Below are 17,389 nucleotides of genomic sequence, written 5' to 3'. Positions count from 1 at the left end.
GAGAGGCCCTTGCACAGGCAACTCTGGAGAAAAGCCTGCACAGCAATAAAGACCCAGCACAGCCACAGACATATAAATAAATAAAAGTAGTAGTTCATAATCACTTATAGGTTTTTATTTTGTTTGGCTGCACTATGCAGATTGTGTCATGAACTCCTTATTGCTAAATTCAGACTTAAATTGAAGAAAGTAGGGAAAACCACTAGACCATTCAGATATGACCTAAATCAAATCCCTTATGATTATACAGTGGAAGTAACAAATAGATTTAAGGGACTAGATCTGATAGATAGAGTGCCTGATGAACTCTGGACGGAGGTTAGTGACATTGTACAGGAGACAGGGACCAAGACCATCCCCATGGAAAAAAAATGCAAAAAAGCAAACTGGCTGTCTGAGGAGGCCTTACAAATAGCTGTGAAAAGAAGAGAAGCAAAAAGCAAAGGAGAAAAGGAAAGATATAAGCATCTGAATGCACAGTTTCAAAGAATAGCAAAGAGAGATAAGAAAGCCTTACTCAGCGATCAATGCAAAGAAACAGAGGAAAACAACAGAATAGGAAAAACAAGAGATCTTTTCAAGAAAATTAGAGATATCAAGGGAACATTTCATGCAAAGATGGGCTCGATAAAGGACAGAAATGGTAAGGACCTAACAGAAGCAGAAGATATTAAGAAGAGGTGGCAAGAATACACAGAAGAACTGTACAAAAAAGATATTCACGATGAAGATAATCATGATAGCGTGATCACTCACCTGGAGCCAGACATCTTGGAAAGTGAAGTCAAGTGGGCCTCAGAGAGCATCATTAAGAACAAAGCTAGTGGAGGTGATGGAATTCCAATTGAGCTATTTCAAATCCTGAAAGATGATGCTATGAAAGTGCTGCACTCAATATGCCAGCGAATTTGGAAAACTCAGCAGTGGCCACAGGACTGGAAAAGGTCAGTCTTCATTCCAATCCCAAAGAAAGGGATTGCCAAAGAATGCTCAAACTACCACACAATTGCACTCATCTCACATGCTAATAAAGTCATGCTCAAAATTCTCCAAGCCAGGCTTCAGCAATATGTGAACCGTGAACTTCCAGATGTTCAAGCAGGTTTTAGAAAAGGCAGAGGCACCAGAGATCAAATTGCCAACATCTGCTGGATCATGGAGAAAGCAAGAGAGTTCCAGAAAAACATCTATTTCTGCTTCATTGACTATGCCAAAGCCTTTGACTGTGTGGATCACAATAGACTGTGGAACATTCTGAAAGAGATGGGAATACCAGACCACCTGACCTGCCTCTTGAGAAACCTGTATGCAGGTCAGGAAGCAACAGTTAGAACTGGACATGGAACAACAGACTGGTTCCAAATAGGAAAAGGAGTACATCAAGGTTGTATATTGTCACCCTGCTTATTTAACTTCTATGCAGAGTACATCATGAGGAATGCTGGACTGGAAGAAGCACAAGCTGGAATCAAGATTGCCAGGAGAAATATCAATAACCTCAGATATGCAGATGACACCACCCTTATGGCAGAAAGTGAAGAGGAACTCAAAAGCCTCTTGATGAAAGTGAAAGAGGAGAGTGAAAAGGTTGGCTTGAAGTTCAACATTCAGAAAACAAAGATCATGGCATCTGGTCCCATCACTTCATGGGAAATAGATGGGCAAACAGTGGAAACAGTGTCAGACTTTATTTTTTTGGGCTCCAAAATCACTGCAGATGCTGATTGCAGCCAGGAAATTAAAAGACACTTACTCCTTGGAAGGAAAGTTATGACCAACCTAGATAGCATATTAAAAAGCAGAGACATTACTTTGCCAACCAAGGTCCGTCTAGTCAAGGCTATGGTTTTTCCCGTGGTCATGTATGGATGTGAGAGTTGGACTGTGAAGAAAGCTGATCGCCGAAGAATTGATGCTTTTGAACTGTGGTGCTGGAGAAGACTCTTGAGAGTCCCTTGGACTGCAAGGAGATCCAACCAGTCCATTCTAAAGGAGATCAATCCTGGGTGTTCATTGGAAGGACTGATGCTAAAGCTGAAACTGCAATACTTTGGCCACCTCATGTGACGAGTTGACTCACTGGAAAAGAGTCTGATGCTAGGAGGGATTGGGGGTGGGAGGAGACAGGGATGACAGAGAATGAGATGGCTGGATGGCATCACCGACTCTGTGGACATGAGTTTGAGTGAACTCCGGGAGTTGGTGATGGACAGAGAGGCCTGGCATGCTGTGATTCATGGGGTCGCAAAGAGTTGGACACGACTGAGCGACTGAACTGAACTGAACTGAACTGATGCAGCTTGTGGGATCTTAGGTCTCACACCAGGGGTGGAAAACTGCCCCCTCCACAGTGAATGCCCAGAGTCCTAACAACTGGTCATCGAGGGAATTCCCTATTATTCTCTTTGATGCTTAAATTATTCCAGATTCCACCAGTGGAAGAGCCCTTTCAAGCTGGCATCTTTGTTTATTTTAAAAAATCTCTGTTTATCACAAATCTTCAATTTGAAAAATTTCATTCCTGAAGAAAATTGAAAGTTGAAAGAATAGTACAGGGAATTCCCCAGCAATCCAGTGGTTTAGGATTGCATCCTCTCACTGCCCAGGGCGTGGGTTGAATCTCTGGTCAGGGAATTAAAAACCCACAAGACTCACGGCAGAGCAAAATAAAATAAAATAGTACATTAAGCATCATATATGGATATCGTGATCCATTTGAAAGTCATTTGCAGTTCATATATGTCCACATTGGACATTGAGCATTTCCTTATTTTTTGGCACACACATAATGTCTTAGACTCACTCACCTTACTTTTTTTCTGCCCACACCTGAAAGCAGCCCTTTCTGTAAGGAATCCTGTTTCCTTTTAGTAGAGAATGGTATTTAGAAACCAAGATCTGGGTGCTAGGTATGCTGAATGCTACTGGATTGTCATTAATTATGGTTTTTGTCTTTTTTTTCATTCACTCTAACCTAGATAGTATATTAAAAAGCAGAGACATTACTTTGCCAACCAAGGTCTGTCTAGTCAAGGCTATGGATTTTCCAGTGGTCATGTATGGATGTGACAGTTGGACTGTGAAGAAAGCTGATCACCAAAGAATTGATGCTTTTGAACTGCGGTGCTGGAGAAGACTCTTGAGAGTCCCTTGGACTGCAAGGAGATCCAACCAGTCCGTTCTAAAGGAGATCAATCCTGGGTGTTCATTGGAAGGACTGATGCTAAAGCTGAAACTGCAATACTTTGGCCACCTCATGCGACGAGTTGACTCACTGGAAAAGACTCTGATGCTGGGAAGGATTGGGGGTGGGAGGAGAAAGGGACAACAGAGGATGAGATGGCTGGATGGCATCACCGACTCGATGGACATGAGTTTGAGTGAACTCTGGGAGTTGGTGATGGACAGGGAGGCCTGGCGTGCTGTGATTCATGGGGTCGCAGAGAGTCGGACACGACTGAGCAACTGAACTGAACTTTTAAAATAGCTAATTTATTCTTGTGTCTTGAGTATTCCTTCTGCAATCCTTTGCTTAACTCAGGTCAGCTGATGGAGTGACTCTAATGGATCATAGTAACTGATATTTATTTATTTTATTTTGTTTATATATATATATAAAACATATATGTAATGCCGGGCGGGGGACCCATCTTGGCTTCTCCTTCTCCTCTTCCTTTCCCGCCAGCGGGAATAAAGTCCCGCCGGACTCTGACTGTTTTACTTCCTCATTCCTTCCCCGCAGCTCGAAAGTCTCTGAGGTAACAGCTCTTGACAGAAATCAACCCCCCCTCCTAACCTCCCAAGCGACCAACCCGGTCTCGCCTCCTCGACTAACTGACCTATGAGAAACCACCATTCCAAACCTTGCCTTATTCGGGAAAAATTTCGCTGCTCCTTACTGTGAAGCTATATAAGTTGCTCTTTGTCTTTGTTCAGCCAGACTTCCTCGGCCTCACTTGCCTGGGGCCGGGAACCCCGCCCGGGGGCCCTCGCCATTAAAGCCTGTTACACAACCTATTTGGTGTCTGAGTTCTTTTTATCTAACATCATTGGGCCGTTTTGATCTTACAGTATATATTTGTGTTCTGTGTACATATATATGGAAATATATATGTTCCATAGCATTCCTTCCCATTTCTTTCCTTTCTCTTTTCTTTTGGATATATTTGCAAAACTCCTCCTCTCCTCCATTTAGTCCTGGTGATAAATTTCTATCACTGAATTCCCATATGTAATGGGCTGGGTTTATGACACATGTTGACCAGAATACCCCACTTTCCCATCAGACATGTCTAATTCTGATCTGGGCATATGATTCAAGAAGGATTGATCATAGTCTTGCCTTACAACAGTGCCAATAAACTGATAGAAGCGTCCTTAGATGGTTAATCTGGGAAGATGTGAATTTGGAGGTATTGGTGGCTACCTTTTTGTCACATGGAGAGAGCCTGCAGAGTGAAGACAAACAGAAGCAAACAGAGTAGAGGATAGAGAAAAACAGGTCCTGATGTCATTATTTGGGCACCTGAATCTAGCCCTGTCTGAAACACACAGGCTTTGCAAGAAGAACTTTGGACTTTGCAGTTACATCAGCCAATAGCGTCTATTTCTCCTTAAGCTGATAATCCAGTCACCATTCTCCTCCCCCTCCCCAGATCTTTGATAATTAATTTTGTTTGTGGGGACATTGGCCTATTTTTGGAGATGGAGTGTAGAGAACTTGATGTCATAGCATGTATCTGATGGAGACATGAAGGCTCATTACAGTCCTGAGACTCTTATTTTGAGTTACTACACGCATGCTGGGTCACTTCAGCCATGTCCGACTCTTTGCAACGACATGGTTAGTAGCCCGCCAGGTTCCTCTGTCCATGGGACTCCCCAGGCAAGAATACTGGAGTGAGTTGCTATGCCCTCCTCCAGGGGATCCTCCCAACCCGTGGACCGAACCCACGTTTGTCTCCTGCATTGGCAGGTGCATTCTTTACCACTAGCGCCACCTGGGAAACCCTTTGAGCTGCTGGGAGCAGGTTAAAGATGTTTATTAAAACGCCCTAGTTAGCATGGGAAATACACTGATGACCAATAACCCAAGTAGTGTAAACCCTGGTGGCTCAGAGGTTAAAGCGTCTGCCTCCAATGCAGGAGACCCGGGTTCGATCCCTGACTGAGTGACGGAACGAAACCCAAGTAGTGGATGACTAGCTAGAAAGTGAAAGTGAAGTCGCCCAGTCGTGTCCGACTCTCTGCGACCCCATGGACTGTAGCCTACCAGGCTTCTCTGTCCATGGGATTTTCCAGGCAAGAGTACCGGAGTGGCTTGCCATTTCCTTCTCCAGGCGATCTTCCCGACCCAGGGATTGAACCCAGGTCTCTCGCATCGCGGGTAGATGCTTTACCTCTGAGCCACCAGGGAAGCAGAAAAACTCTGATGTCTAAAGGACCTTTTTTTTTTTTTTTAAGGAATTCAACTGTCACTTATGACCCAGGTTTATGGTTTTTTTTTTTTTTTTTTTTTATGGAACGCTTCACGAATTTGCGTGTCATCCTTGCTGCAAGGGCCATGCTAATCTTCTCTGTATCGTTCCAATTTTAGTATATGTGCTGCCGAAGCGAGCACAGGTTTATGGTTTTTATGAGTAACTCTTCAATACTATCAACTCAGGAAAGTAAATTGTAATGCATAAGATTAAAGGCTTTATTGGGCATCTTAAAGCCAGATCTTGCCCTCTGAACAAATAGAGCACTATGTATTGGACTCAGGAATTCTCTGTTCCTCATTAACATCCATGTTCTACCAATTTATAAATGAACTCAGCAATGTTTCCTATTTCTACCTCACTTACCCCCAAATTAAAATATAGAATGAAAGATTTTTCCACTGACCCATTGTAAAAATAACTTTTGACATATGAAGATAAATATGTGACACTATTTCCAAATGTTATTTATCCAAAACACAGGTGATTAAGCAGAAAACAAAGGGTATAAATATCACAAATACCTTTAACCTCCACCTAGTGGACACGGTCCTAGCCTAATGCATTGATGAAGTTAGAGGTCATGGGTGTACCTCATTTAATCTCACAATTATACAAGGTGATTTTTATTTCTCCTTTCTACAGAGAGTGAAAATTTGTAATTCTCTGAAGATTGGTAGCTTTCTCAAGGTCATACACTGATGATGTGGGTCTGGAATTCAGTACCGATCTAGGTGATCCAAAGGTTAACCCTTATCCAGCTTCATGTGTATGTCCCAGCAAGGCTAGGCGGGGGATAAAATATAGAATTGGGAGTTTTCTTTAGGAGAAGGGTTGCGGCTACTGACGATCCCCCAAATTGCATCATTTTCAGTGTTGCCAAGTCCTGAAGCAGCAATTATATAACTGATGACAGGTCTTTATTATCAGTGTTGGATCCAAAAATAGCCCACAGAGGAGAGGAGACAGTGACTATCTCCTTGACTCTAATGAGGCCCTCAGGGCATATGGCCCTAGTGGCCATCTAGTCTCCTGTAAAGAGCTGGCCGTGTGATACCCAAACATCCTTCCTGCACAAAGGGCTGTGTCTGTGCACCCTATCCCCTTGTTCATGCAGACTCAGCCTGAAAAAACCTAAGATAAATCCCTCTCCTTCAGAAAAAAAATCTCTCGCCAGATCTAGAAAAGAGAAGCAAACATGGGAATTCTGGGGACCATGAAGACTGCCATTTTTCCTGGGTAAGAGTCAGATGGGTGGGACTTCATCATTCATTTATTTATGTAAATTTATTTATTTACATCCCTAAGGTGTAAAGCCTTGAGGGGGCACTCCTCATTACATCTCCCTTTTAGCGGCTCTGTAGAAACAGATTTAAGCTCATCTGCAGTTCCTTGAGATTGCCCAGGCATAGCCAGTATGTTTTATCTGTTTATGAGACCCTGAACAGTGAGGAAAACACACAGACTGAGTTTCTGCCAGTCCTCTGGGTTGTTTCCATTTTAATTTTACGAATTTGAGTTAGGGAGCTTAGCACACATAGCCAACAAGGCTGGCTCAGTGCTCTGTAAATGGCTCCAGAAGTTTGAGCCCAGGAAGGAGTAGCAGCGACACTATCATCACCACCTTGGGAGCAGTGTTTGATTGGTCGTGATACCATTCTCAGAACTGGTGTGCTAGGAATGTGTAACAGCTACAGACTAGAGGTAAGGGAGCCAGAAAACATTCTCTAAGGCAACATCACTAGTGACGTTATATCAGTGACATCAGTACTCTGTTTCAGGGCATATGCTTACTACACGCAGTCTCTATGTTAACCCTTTACACTTGTGTTATCCAGTACTCATCATAAATAATTAAGTCTCTATTAATATTCCTGTATCTGTAGTGTTTCTGATACTTACATTAAAAAATACATGATTATGGTAGAAAGTTTAAACATACACAAAAATTAGGGACAAAACCACTGTCACATTCTCTCGGTGTCCTTCTGGAGGTACAGCACAAGCATAAGGAAACTGCCCTCATTTTCCTAATATGAGAGGCACAAAACACACCTGGAGAAACGTGCTAAGACCTCAGTAAGGTGTTAATAACACGGCCTTTCTCCTCACATTCTTCTTAATTGCCCCATTTTAACCATCCTTTTCCAGGCCTTTGAATTTTTCCTGCTGCTGTCTGCTTCTGGGTCTAGGCTCCAAGCCCCATGGGAGAGGTGAACCAGTCGAGAGTCTCTGAGTTCCTCCTCCTGGGGCTCTCCAGGCAGCCCCAGCAGCAGCAGCTCCTCTTCCTGCTCTTCCTCACCGTGTACCTGGCCACGGTCCTGGGAAACCTGCTCATCCTCCTGGCCACCAGCGTGGACTCCCGCCTGCACATCCCCATGTACTTCTTCCTCTGCAACCTGTCCTTCGTGGACACCTGCTTCTCCTCCACCACTGTCCCCAAGGTGCTGGCCAACCACGTACTCGGGAGCCAGACCATTTCCTTCTCTGGGTGTCTCACGCAGATGTACTTTGTTTTCATGTTCATGGACATGGACAATTTCCTCCTGGCTGTGATGGCCTATGACCACTTTGTGGCTGTATGCCACCCCTTACACTATTCAGCGAAGATGACCCCCCAGCTCTGTGCCCTGCTGGTCACTGGCTCGTGGATCACCGCCAACTTGAATGTCCTGTTGCACACCCTGCTGATGGCGCGCCTCTCCTTCTGTGCAGACAATGCCATCCCCCACTTCTTCTGCGATGTGACCCCCCTCCTCAAACTCTCCTGCTCTGACACACACCTCAATGAGGTGATGATTCTGACCGAGGGTGCCCTGATCATGATCACCCCGTTTGTTTGCATCCTGGCTTCTTATGTCCTTATCACCTGTGCTGTCCTGAGGATCCCATCCACAAAGGGGAGATGGAAAGCCTTCTCCACCTGTGGCTCCCATCTGGCTGTGGTGTCCCTCTTCTATGGCACCATCATTGCTGTGTATTTCAACCCTCTGTCCTCCCACTCGTCGGAGAAGGACACTGCAGCTACTGTGATGTACACGGTGGTGATTCCCATGCTGAATCCTTTCATCTACAGCCTGAGGAACAGGGACTTGAAAAGGGCTCTTGGAAAAGTGGTTGGCAGGAAAATGTTTTCTGTCTCAGGAGAGAATCAAAACTGAGCCTCCTCCCCATGCAGATTTATTTTCTTATCAACTGAGTATCTGTTGAGCCGTTTTGCCAAGGGTAGTCTGGAAGGAAATATTTTTATGTCTGTGCTAGGGGCATGTAGAAGACAATCATTATTTATTTGTGGACCTAATTCACCTATAACCCTGCTGCACCTACCAAATAAAGAGACTTTTTTTTAATAACTAACTTTTGAATTATTTTACAACCACATCCAATTTTTTCTTTTTAAGTGGTATGTTTAGAAAGAAAGGGATTTCCCTGGTGGCTCAGAGGTTAAAGTGTCTGCCTGCAATGCGGGAGACCTGGGTTCGATCCCTGGGTCAGGAAGATCCTCTGGAGAAGGAAATGGCACCCCACTCCAGTATTCTTGCCTGGAGAATCCCATGGACGGAGGAGCCTGGAGGGCTACAGTCCATGGGGTCGAAGAGTCAGACACGACTGAGTGACTTCACTTCACTTTAGAAAGATACATGTTCCACATATTTTTGAATATTAAAGACACCTGGCTGGAGAAGACTGTTGAGAGTCCCTTGGACTGCAAGGAGATCCAACCAGTCCATTCTAAAGGAGATCAATCCTGGGTGTTCATTGGAGGGGCTGATGCCAAAGCTGAAACTCCAATATTTTGGCCACCTCATGCGACGAGTTGACTCACTGGAAAAGACTCTGATGATAGAAGGGATTGGGGGTGGGAGGAGACAGGGACGACAGAGAATGAGATGGCTGGATGGCATCACCGACTCGATGGACATGAGTCTGAGTGAACTCCGGGAGTTGGTGATGGACAGGGAGGCCTGGCGTGCTGTGATTCATGGGGTCGCGGAGAGTCGGACACAACTGAGCGACTGAACTGAACTGAACTGAAAGACACCTGGAAGTTACGGCCCGCTATTGTCCAGGTCCCAGCACAGACCAGATAGATCAGAATCTCTGGAAGTGGGGTCCCAACACTGATATTTTAGAAATCTCCTGATTCTACTGTGCAGTCAGGATGACGAATCACTGGTCTCCATCATCTTATGAGCTCTCTGTCATGGTGAGTCATAAAGATTGGGTCCCAAAAACGCTCACAAGAGTAGTTATGAGACGGAGATAAAGAAACAACCGAGTGAAATATGAGGACTAAAGTCGATAGTAAAAGTTCAGGTGAGACTCAGAGGCTCAGCTGGACTTTTGGTTCAGAGCTTGGAGAGGCGAAGCGACGCAGAATGCGGAAACTCCCTGTGAGCATCCTGATTGGCTGTCTGATGTTAGGGGGCGGGGTCAGCCGGGCAATTTTTGATACCAGGAATGCTAATCAACATTCGCTCTTCCTTCTGCCAGGACCCATGCCCCTTGCTTTCCGCCCTGGCTAGCAACCCTCTGCCACACCTCAAACCAAGTCAAATGCCACCTCGTCCTCCACGAGCCCTTCTGATTCTCGAGCTCTGTGTTTTCTTTGGTTTATTCACCCCCCCCCACAAGGATTTCCCACATATTATGAAACAGTCCATACCCAAATTCACACGCTATTTACTTTATTCCCCAGTGTCTGGCACTGCTCTTAGACCAAAGGCAATACTCAGATCTAGCTGAAAGAAAAAAAAGGATGAATGAATGTCGCCTAAACTTTTATCTATTTTGGCTGCGCTGGGTCTTCGTTGCAGTGAAGGGACTGTGTTACCCAGAGGCATATACCATCTTAGTTCCCCAACCAGGGATGGAACCCGCATCTCCCACATTGGAAGGCAAGTTCTTCACCCCTAGATCACCAGGGAAATCCTTGCCTTAACTTTTAATTTGAACCTTTTTGCTTGAGAAGGAGTTTAAAAATTTCCCCATTTAAAAATCACTTTTGTTACTTGACAGGTAATACCTACATACTTGGAACATAAAAAAAATCACTAAGAAGAAGATCAAAATAACTTGTAAATTTTCTGCTCCAAGATAACTTCAGTATTACACATAAATATAGCTTTAGAAAAGTTGGCTGCACTTTTCCCATTTGTGTTCTCACTTTCCATCTCCTTCTTCCCATGTCAGTTAAAGTCTTAGAAATTTGATTTTAATGGCCATATAATATTTTATCCACTCGTTCAGTTCAGTTCAATTCAGTCACTCAGTCGTGACCATCTCTTTGCGACCCCATGAATCACAGCACGCCAGGCTTCCCTGTCCATCACCAACTCCCGGAGTTCACTCAAACTCATGTCCATCGAGTCGGTGATGCCATCCAGCCATCTCATTCTCTGTCGTCCCCTTCTCTTCCCACCCCCAATCCCTCCCAGCATCAGAATCTTTTCCAGTGAGTCAACTCTTCGCATGAGGTGGCCAAAGTATTGGAGTTTCAGCTTTAGCATCAGTCCTTCCAATGAACACCCAGGATCGATCTCCTTTAGAATGGACTGGTTGGATCTCCTTGCAGTCCAAGGGACTCTCAAGAGTTTATTTATTTCTTGACTCTGGACAACTTAAAGTGTCTCTGTGTTATAAATAACACAGCTGTACACTTCCTGGTATAGAAATCTTTGTGTTCCTTAGTGTCACAGTTAGCCTACATACCTATTGCCCCAGCTTGGAGTAAAAATTAAGGTCATCATTCCTTTATTTCTTCATTATTTCTGCCCCACCCCACCTGATAAAACTGTCAGGAAGTCCAGTACCTCTCTCTTGGTGTCAGAGCATCTCAGAAATTCACTCAAAGGAGTCAGTCAGTCTTGCTTTCTGTTGCCAGGTGGAGAGAGAGAACTGGAAGTTGGACCCGCCCAAGGCCATGATTGTGTGAGTTGCTAGAACCCAGTGTAGCTACTGAACCTTGATCTTGTTTGATCTCCTGGAGGCCTGTTTTGCTGCATCACTGATGCTTGTGGCTCACATCCCTTTGGGGGTCCACCTCTGGCATCGGGTCACAGTTATTGGAGGTCAAGTTTATTTTATCCTCCATAAAATTCTGACTCTGCTCCATGGTGGCTCCATGCATGGGGGCTCCCAGCTCCACTGTGTCAAACCAGCTCTGCCTGTGAACACCCAGCTCAGATTTACCCTTCTACCTTTGAGATTCCTGTTGGATCCTTGGGGTCTTTTTTATGTGGAATGGACTTCAATCAGGTTTCTTCTACATCATAGCTGTATCTGTGAAACAGGCTTCAAATAAGTGTATATGAAGATGATAATATTTGGATATTGATTGATTTGTAAAGTAATGAACATTTTAACTATTTTCTCTATAATATTTGGATGTGGATTGATCTTTAAAGTAATAAACATTTCAACTATTTTTTCTCTGTATATTAATATATTTTACCTTTTGGTTTGTTGCTGGGTTATGGAGGGCATGGAGCTTCATGAATGTTATACATTCATCATAGGTTGTATCTGTTAATAACTGAAAGATCTTTATCCTCTTTAATCCCTTGTTCATCTTAGAGCAGGCTTTAGTTAATATTAAAATCACATCTCTACTTCCTTTCAGCTTGTGTTGATTCATTCCCTCAGACTTTCTAAAACAGTTGACTTGATGAAGGGTTCTTTCCCCATGTCAGTATCTTTTTTTTTAAGCTTCTACACTAGAGAAAATTAGAATATAATTCTATACTTAGAAAGAATAGTCAATGGTGAATGTCTACATCTCCCATTCACTGTTAAAAATAAAGGAAACAGAGGTCACTGGTAGTCCAGCGGTTAAAAATCCACCTGCCAATGCAGGGGACAGGGGTTCCATCCCTGGTCCAGGAAGATTCCACACATTCCGCAGGGCAGCTAAGCCTGTTGCCACAACCACTGATGCCTGCACTCTGGAGCCCAGACTCTGAAACAAGAGAAGCCATGGCAATGAGAAGCCCTTGCAACTAGGGAGTAGCTCCCACTCTCCACAGCTAGAGAAAGTCCCTGTGCAGCAACGAAGACCCAGTTCAGTGAAAAATAAATAAATTTATTTAAAAAATCACGAGTATAAAATTAATACATGCTTTGTAAGACACAGTTCTCCATGTGTTTATTGCTTTTCTGCACATTTTGTGACTAGAGACATTCACTTCTTTTGTTCTAGACCATTTCTTCAAGGATGCTTCTATAATGAACAGCACTGGAAGATAGAAATGGAGTGTCTTTCCAGAGCAAAGGGCAGATTTTTCATCATCCAGTGTAATAAATGTATTCTTCTGGGGCAAAGTTCAGCCAGGCTTACTCCCAATGACAAGATCTGATTTCCTAAGCTTGAGGAATCCTCTCCTGCAACACATCCATTGTGTATGCAGGTGCTACTTATCCTTATTCAAATCACTCTGTGAGAATCAGGGCTTAGGAACTGGTGGAAATGCAGGTGCTCTGGCTCCTGCTCCCGCTGTGAGGAACACAGGCATGCTGCATTCTATTGTGCTACATGTTATTGCACTGTTTTCTTTCTTTCTTTTTTTTTTTTTTAGCAAATTGAAAGTTGGTGGCAACTCTGTGTCAAAGAAGTCTCTTGGTGCCATCTCCCCAGAAACATTTGCTCACTTTGTGTCTCTGTCCTATTTTGGTAATTCTTTCAATATGTGAAAGTTTTTCATTATTATGATAGTTTTATAGTGACATATAAACAGTAATCTTTGATGTTACTACTGCAAAAGATTCTGACTCTCTGAAGACTCAGATAATGGTTAGCACTTTTTTTGGCAAAAAAAGTATTTTTAAAGTAAGGAATGGGGATTCCCTGGTGGTTCAGTGTTAAAGACTCTGCCTGCCAATGAAGGAGACCCAGTTTGATCCCTGGTCTGGGAAGATCCCACACGCTGCAGAGCAACTGAGCCTGTGCACCGTGACTGCTGAGCCTCTGCTCTGGAGCCCAAGCTCTGCAACAAGAGTAGCCACCGCAGGGAGAAGCTGCACGCCACAACTAGAGAGTGGCCCCCACTTGCTGCAACTAGAAAAAAGGCCACACAGCAACGAAGACCAAGCACAGCCCCAAATTTATAAGTATATAAAATTATTTTTTAAATAAAGTATGTACATTTTTTAAAAGACACAATCCCACTGCATACATAATTGTCTTGCCTACTTTTTGGCCTCTTTGTACCAAACGATGACGGTAAAAAATATTGTCTAAGGTTTAGATGTCACTCTTGGGTCAAAACTTGAAGATATCAGAAATGAAGCCAGCACTTGGCGATAAATCCCAGACAAAATTCCCTGGGACCTCAAACCTGGGACCTGGCTGATCTGGGCCTGTGCCCATAGATGGAGAGATTCAGTTATTAAATCCTTGTTCTTCTCTCTAATGAGGCTCTTAGGGAATTTGGCCCCAATGGCTGTGAAGTTCTTGCAAACACCTGCTCTGTGGCTGCCACACGTATTTTTCCTGCACAGGGGGCTAGAGCCATGGACCCCGGCTCCTCACTCACGGTCCTTATCTGTGTTGCCAAGACGTTCTGGTCCTCAAAATGGATAGAAGCACGGATGACCACTTATCCAGACATGAAGAACGCTTGATGGCAATAAGCACCAACCTCCCCCAGGTAAGAATACAGCAGTGAAGACATTGATATCTATTAAGACAGGAAATTTTTAAAGGAACCTCCTCTGCTATGTCTTCCAGATACAGGAAGTTAATAGCAGGGGGTCATGAGTCCATCAGGTGTCACTCAAGATGAACCCAGTAATGATCAACTGTTCCTCTTGTTTCTTTAAGAGCCACGTATGAGTTAGGTGGGTAGGGGAAGAACTGGAGTATTTAAGCAGAGACCATATAGTCAAAGAGTCATGCTGTGTAGAAGCTTGCCTGTTTTTCAGATTTTTTAATAAAAACTTCGTCAGTTATGCCTCAATAAATCCTCAATAAAGTACAAGGGAGAAAGCAATGGTATTTTCAAGATAATAATACACCATCAGCTGATTATTCATCGGCTTCCCTGGTGCTTCAGTGGTAAAGAATCTGCCTGGCAATACCTGCCAATGTGGGTTGGATCCCTGGTTCAGGGAAGATCCCCTGAAGGAGGAAATTGCAGCCCACTTAAGTATCCTTGCCTAGAGAATTCCATGGATTGAGGAACCTGGCGAGCGATTGTCCACGGGGTCGCAAAGAGCTGGACACGGTTTAGCAACTAACCAAGCAGCTGGTTGTTCTAGTCACGTCTCTTCCAGACCAGTCAGCAAAGACTGTGATTCCCCAAAGCGGCCACACGAGGGCGACCCTAAAGTTTTAGGCGCTCACTCGTGTTCGACTCTGCGACCCTGTAGACTGTAGCCCGTCGGGCTCCTCTGTCCATGGGATTCTAATAACATAAGAATCAGTGAGTCCAATAGGGAAAACATCAGAACTGAATGTTGGAGATCATGAGCGTGGGTGGGGTGGGCACAACGGGAGTAGCAAATCTATGAACTGATTTGCAAATGTGATCCTGCCTGGAACCTGATTTCACAGCTATTGACCTTCCTTGTCTGGGTATCTGATTTTGCTGTTGTCTATTCACTCAGATTCAGCTTATGAGAGGGGCAAACCAGTCGAGAGTCTCTGAGTTCCTCCTCCTGGGGCTCTCCAGGCAGCCCCAGCAGCAGCAGCTCCTCTTCCTGTTCTTCCTCACCATGTACCTGGCCACGGTCCTGGGAAACTTGCTCATCCTCCTGGCCACCAGCGTGGACTCCCGCCTGCACATCCCCATGTACTTCTTCCTCTGCAACCTGTCCTTCGTGGACACCTGCTTCTCCTCCACCACTGTCCCCAAGGTGCTGGCCAACCACGTACTCGGGAGCCAGACCATTTCCTTCTCTGGGTGTCTCACGCAGATGTACTTTGTTTTCATGTTCGTGGACATGGACAATTTCCTCCTGGCTGTGATGGCCTATGACCGCTTTGTGGCTGTATGCCACCCCTTACACTATTCAGCGAAGATGACCCCCCAGCTCTGTGTCCTGCTGGTCACTGGCTCGTGGGTCACCGCCAGCTTGAATGCTCTCTTGCACACCCTGCTGATGGCGCGCCTCTCCTTCTGTGCAGACAGTGCCATCCCCCACTTCTTCTGCGATGTGACCCCCCTCCTCAAACTCTCCTGCTCTGACACACACCTCAATGAGGTGATGATTCTGACCGAGGGTGCCCTGATCATGATCACCCCGTTTGTTTGCATCCTGGCTTCTTATGTCCTTATCACCTGTGCTGTCCTGAGGATCCCATCTACAAAGGGGAGATGGAAAGCCTTCTCCACCTGTGGCTCCCATCTGGCTGTGGTTTCCCTCTTCTATGGCACCATCATTGCTGTGTATTTCAACCCTTCATCCTCACATTCTTCTGAGAAGGACACTGCAGCTACTGTGATGTACACGGTGGTGACCCCCATGCTGAATCCTTTCATCTACAGCCTGAGGAACAGGGACTTGAAAGGGGCCTTGCAAAAAGTGATTGGCAGGAAAACATGCTCTTCTTGATGATGGTACCATAGATCTTTCATTGGCAGTTGTGTAAATCTTTGCCAATTCACTGAAATGTAGCAATCTGTCAGTGTCTACAAAGAACTCAGAATAAAGATATACTCTCAGCAGATACTTATCAATGACCTGGGACTTAAGTACACCCCTTTGAACAGGTAATTGCATTTATTCCTAGTTAGTTTGCAAAAAGGTCAAGTTTTCCTTTCTAAGTGATCACTTTAAAAAATTACACATAACAAATATTTTTGTATTTCCTTCTGGAAATGTTCTCAGAAACCACTATTGGTTTTCAATCTCAAATGTATGATATTATCAGCTGTGGAGCTTTGAAAGTATATATACTAATGCTGGACTAAACCTTGACCAATGGCATCTGGTCCCATCACTTCATGGGAAATAGATGGGGAAACAGTGGAAACAGTGGCTGACTTTATTTTTGGGGGCTCCAAAATCACTACGGATGTTGACTGAAGCCATGAAATTAAAAGACGCTTACTCCTTGGAAGGAAAGTTATGACCAACCTAGATAGCATATTAAAAAGCAGAGACATTACTTTGCCAACCAAGGTCCATCTAGTCAAGGCTATGGTTTTTCCTGTGGTCACGTATGGATGTGAGAGTTGAACTGTGAAGAAAGCTGATCGCAGAAGAATTGATGCTTTTGAACTGTGGTGTTGGAGAAGACTCTTGGGAGTCCCTTGGACTGCAAGGAGATCCAACCAGTCCATTCTAAAGGAGATCAGTTCTGAATATTCATTGGAAGGACTGATGCTGAAGCTGAAACTCCAATACTTTGGCCACCTCATGCGAAGAGCTGACTCATTGGAAAAGACCCTGATGCTGGGAGGGATTGGGGGCAGGAGGAGAAGGGGACAACAGAGGATGAGATGGCTGAATGGCATCACCAACTCGATGGACATGAGTTTGAGTGAACTCCGGGAGTTGGTGATAGACAGGGAGGCCTGGCGTGCTGTGATTCATGGGGTCGCAGAGTCGGACACAACTGAGCGACTGAACTGAACTGTGCTGAGACTTGGGCTTAGTAATTTCCCTCCCTAAAATTTCCCTAGGGGTTCTAATGCACTTGAAAAACAGTTTTCTTTCTTCCGTTTTTGGCTGTGGCGGGTCTTCCTTGCTGCCGTTGCAGGGGCTACTCTTCACTGTGGTCTGTGGACTCCTCACTGCAGTGGCTTCTCTTGCTGCAGGGCAGAGGCTCTGGGTGTCCTGGCTCAGTAGTTGTGGCACATGAGCTTTGTTGCTCTGTGGCATGTGGGATCTTTCTGGACCAGCAATCGAACCACTTCCCTTGCTTGAAGGTGTATTCTAGACCACCAGGGAACCCCAATGTACTTTCT

At 44.7% G+C, this 17,389-nt stretch overlaps 2 protein-coding genes and 1 non-coding gene across 3 annotated transcripts; 2 read left to right on the top strand and 1 right to left on the bottom strand.

The window, feature by feature from the left end:
* Positions 1–5,512: 5,512 nt before the first annotated feature.
* On the bottom strand, positions 5,513–5,620 carry LOC129545845 (U6 spliceosomal RNA). The gene has a single exon (XR_008683773.2). It is a non-coding gene; the product is annotated as a U6 spliceosomal RNA (small nuclear RNA).
* A 2,064-nt stretch (positions 5,621–7,684) lies between these two features.
* On the top strand, positions 7,685–8,641 carry LOC129545078 (olfactory receptor 1F1-like). The gene has a single exon (XM_055408877.2). It carries the CDS (start codon positions 7,685–7,687, stop codon positions 8,639–8,641), a length of 957 nt encoding a protein of 318 aa, XP_055264852.2.
* A 6,451-nt stretch (positions 8,642–15,092) lies between these two features.
* Positions 15,093–16,031, top strand: OR1F1 (olfactory receptor family 1 subfamily F member 1). Its single transcript, XM_055408878.2, has one exon. It carries the CDS (start codon positions 15,093–15,095, stop codon positions 16,029–16,031), a length of 939 nt encoding a protein of 312 aa, XP_055264853.2.
* The last annotated feature ends 1,358 nt before the right edge of the window (positions 16,032–17,389 follow it).

This window comes from Moschus berezovskii, chromosome 27 (assembly GCF_049115385.1).
Source record: "Moschus berezovskii isolate FMDL1 chromosome 27, NW_MosBer_1.0, whole genome shotgun sequence".
Lineage (NCBI taxonomy): Eukaryota > Metazoa > Chordata > Mammalia > Artiodactyla > Moschidae > Moschus > Moschus berezovskii.
This window is presented reverse-complemented; position numbering and strand designations above follow the sequence as displayed.

What these genes read in the sequence shown, in the direction of transcription:
- LOC129545078 (XM_055408877.2), top strand. Translation starts at nt 7,685, where the DNA reads ATGGGAGAGGTGAACCAGTCGAGAGTCTCTGAGTTCCTCCTCCTGGGG.
- OR1F1 (XM_055408878.2), top strand. Translation starts at nt 15,093, where the DNA reads ATGAGAGGGGCAAACCAGTCGAGAGTCTCTGAGTTCCTCCTCCTGGGG.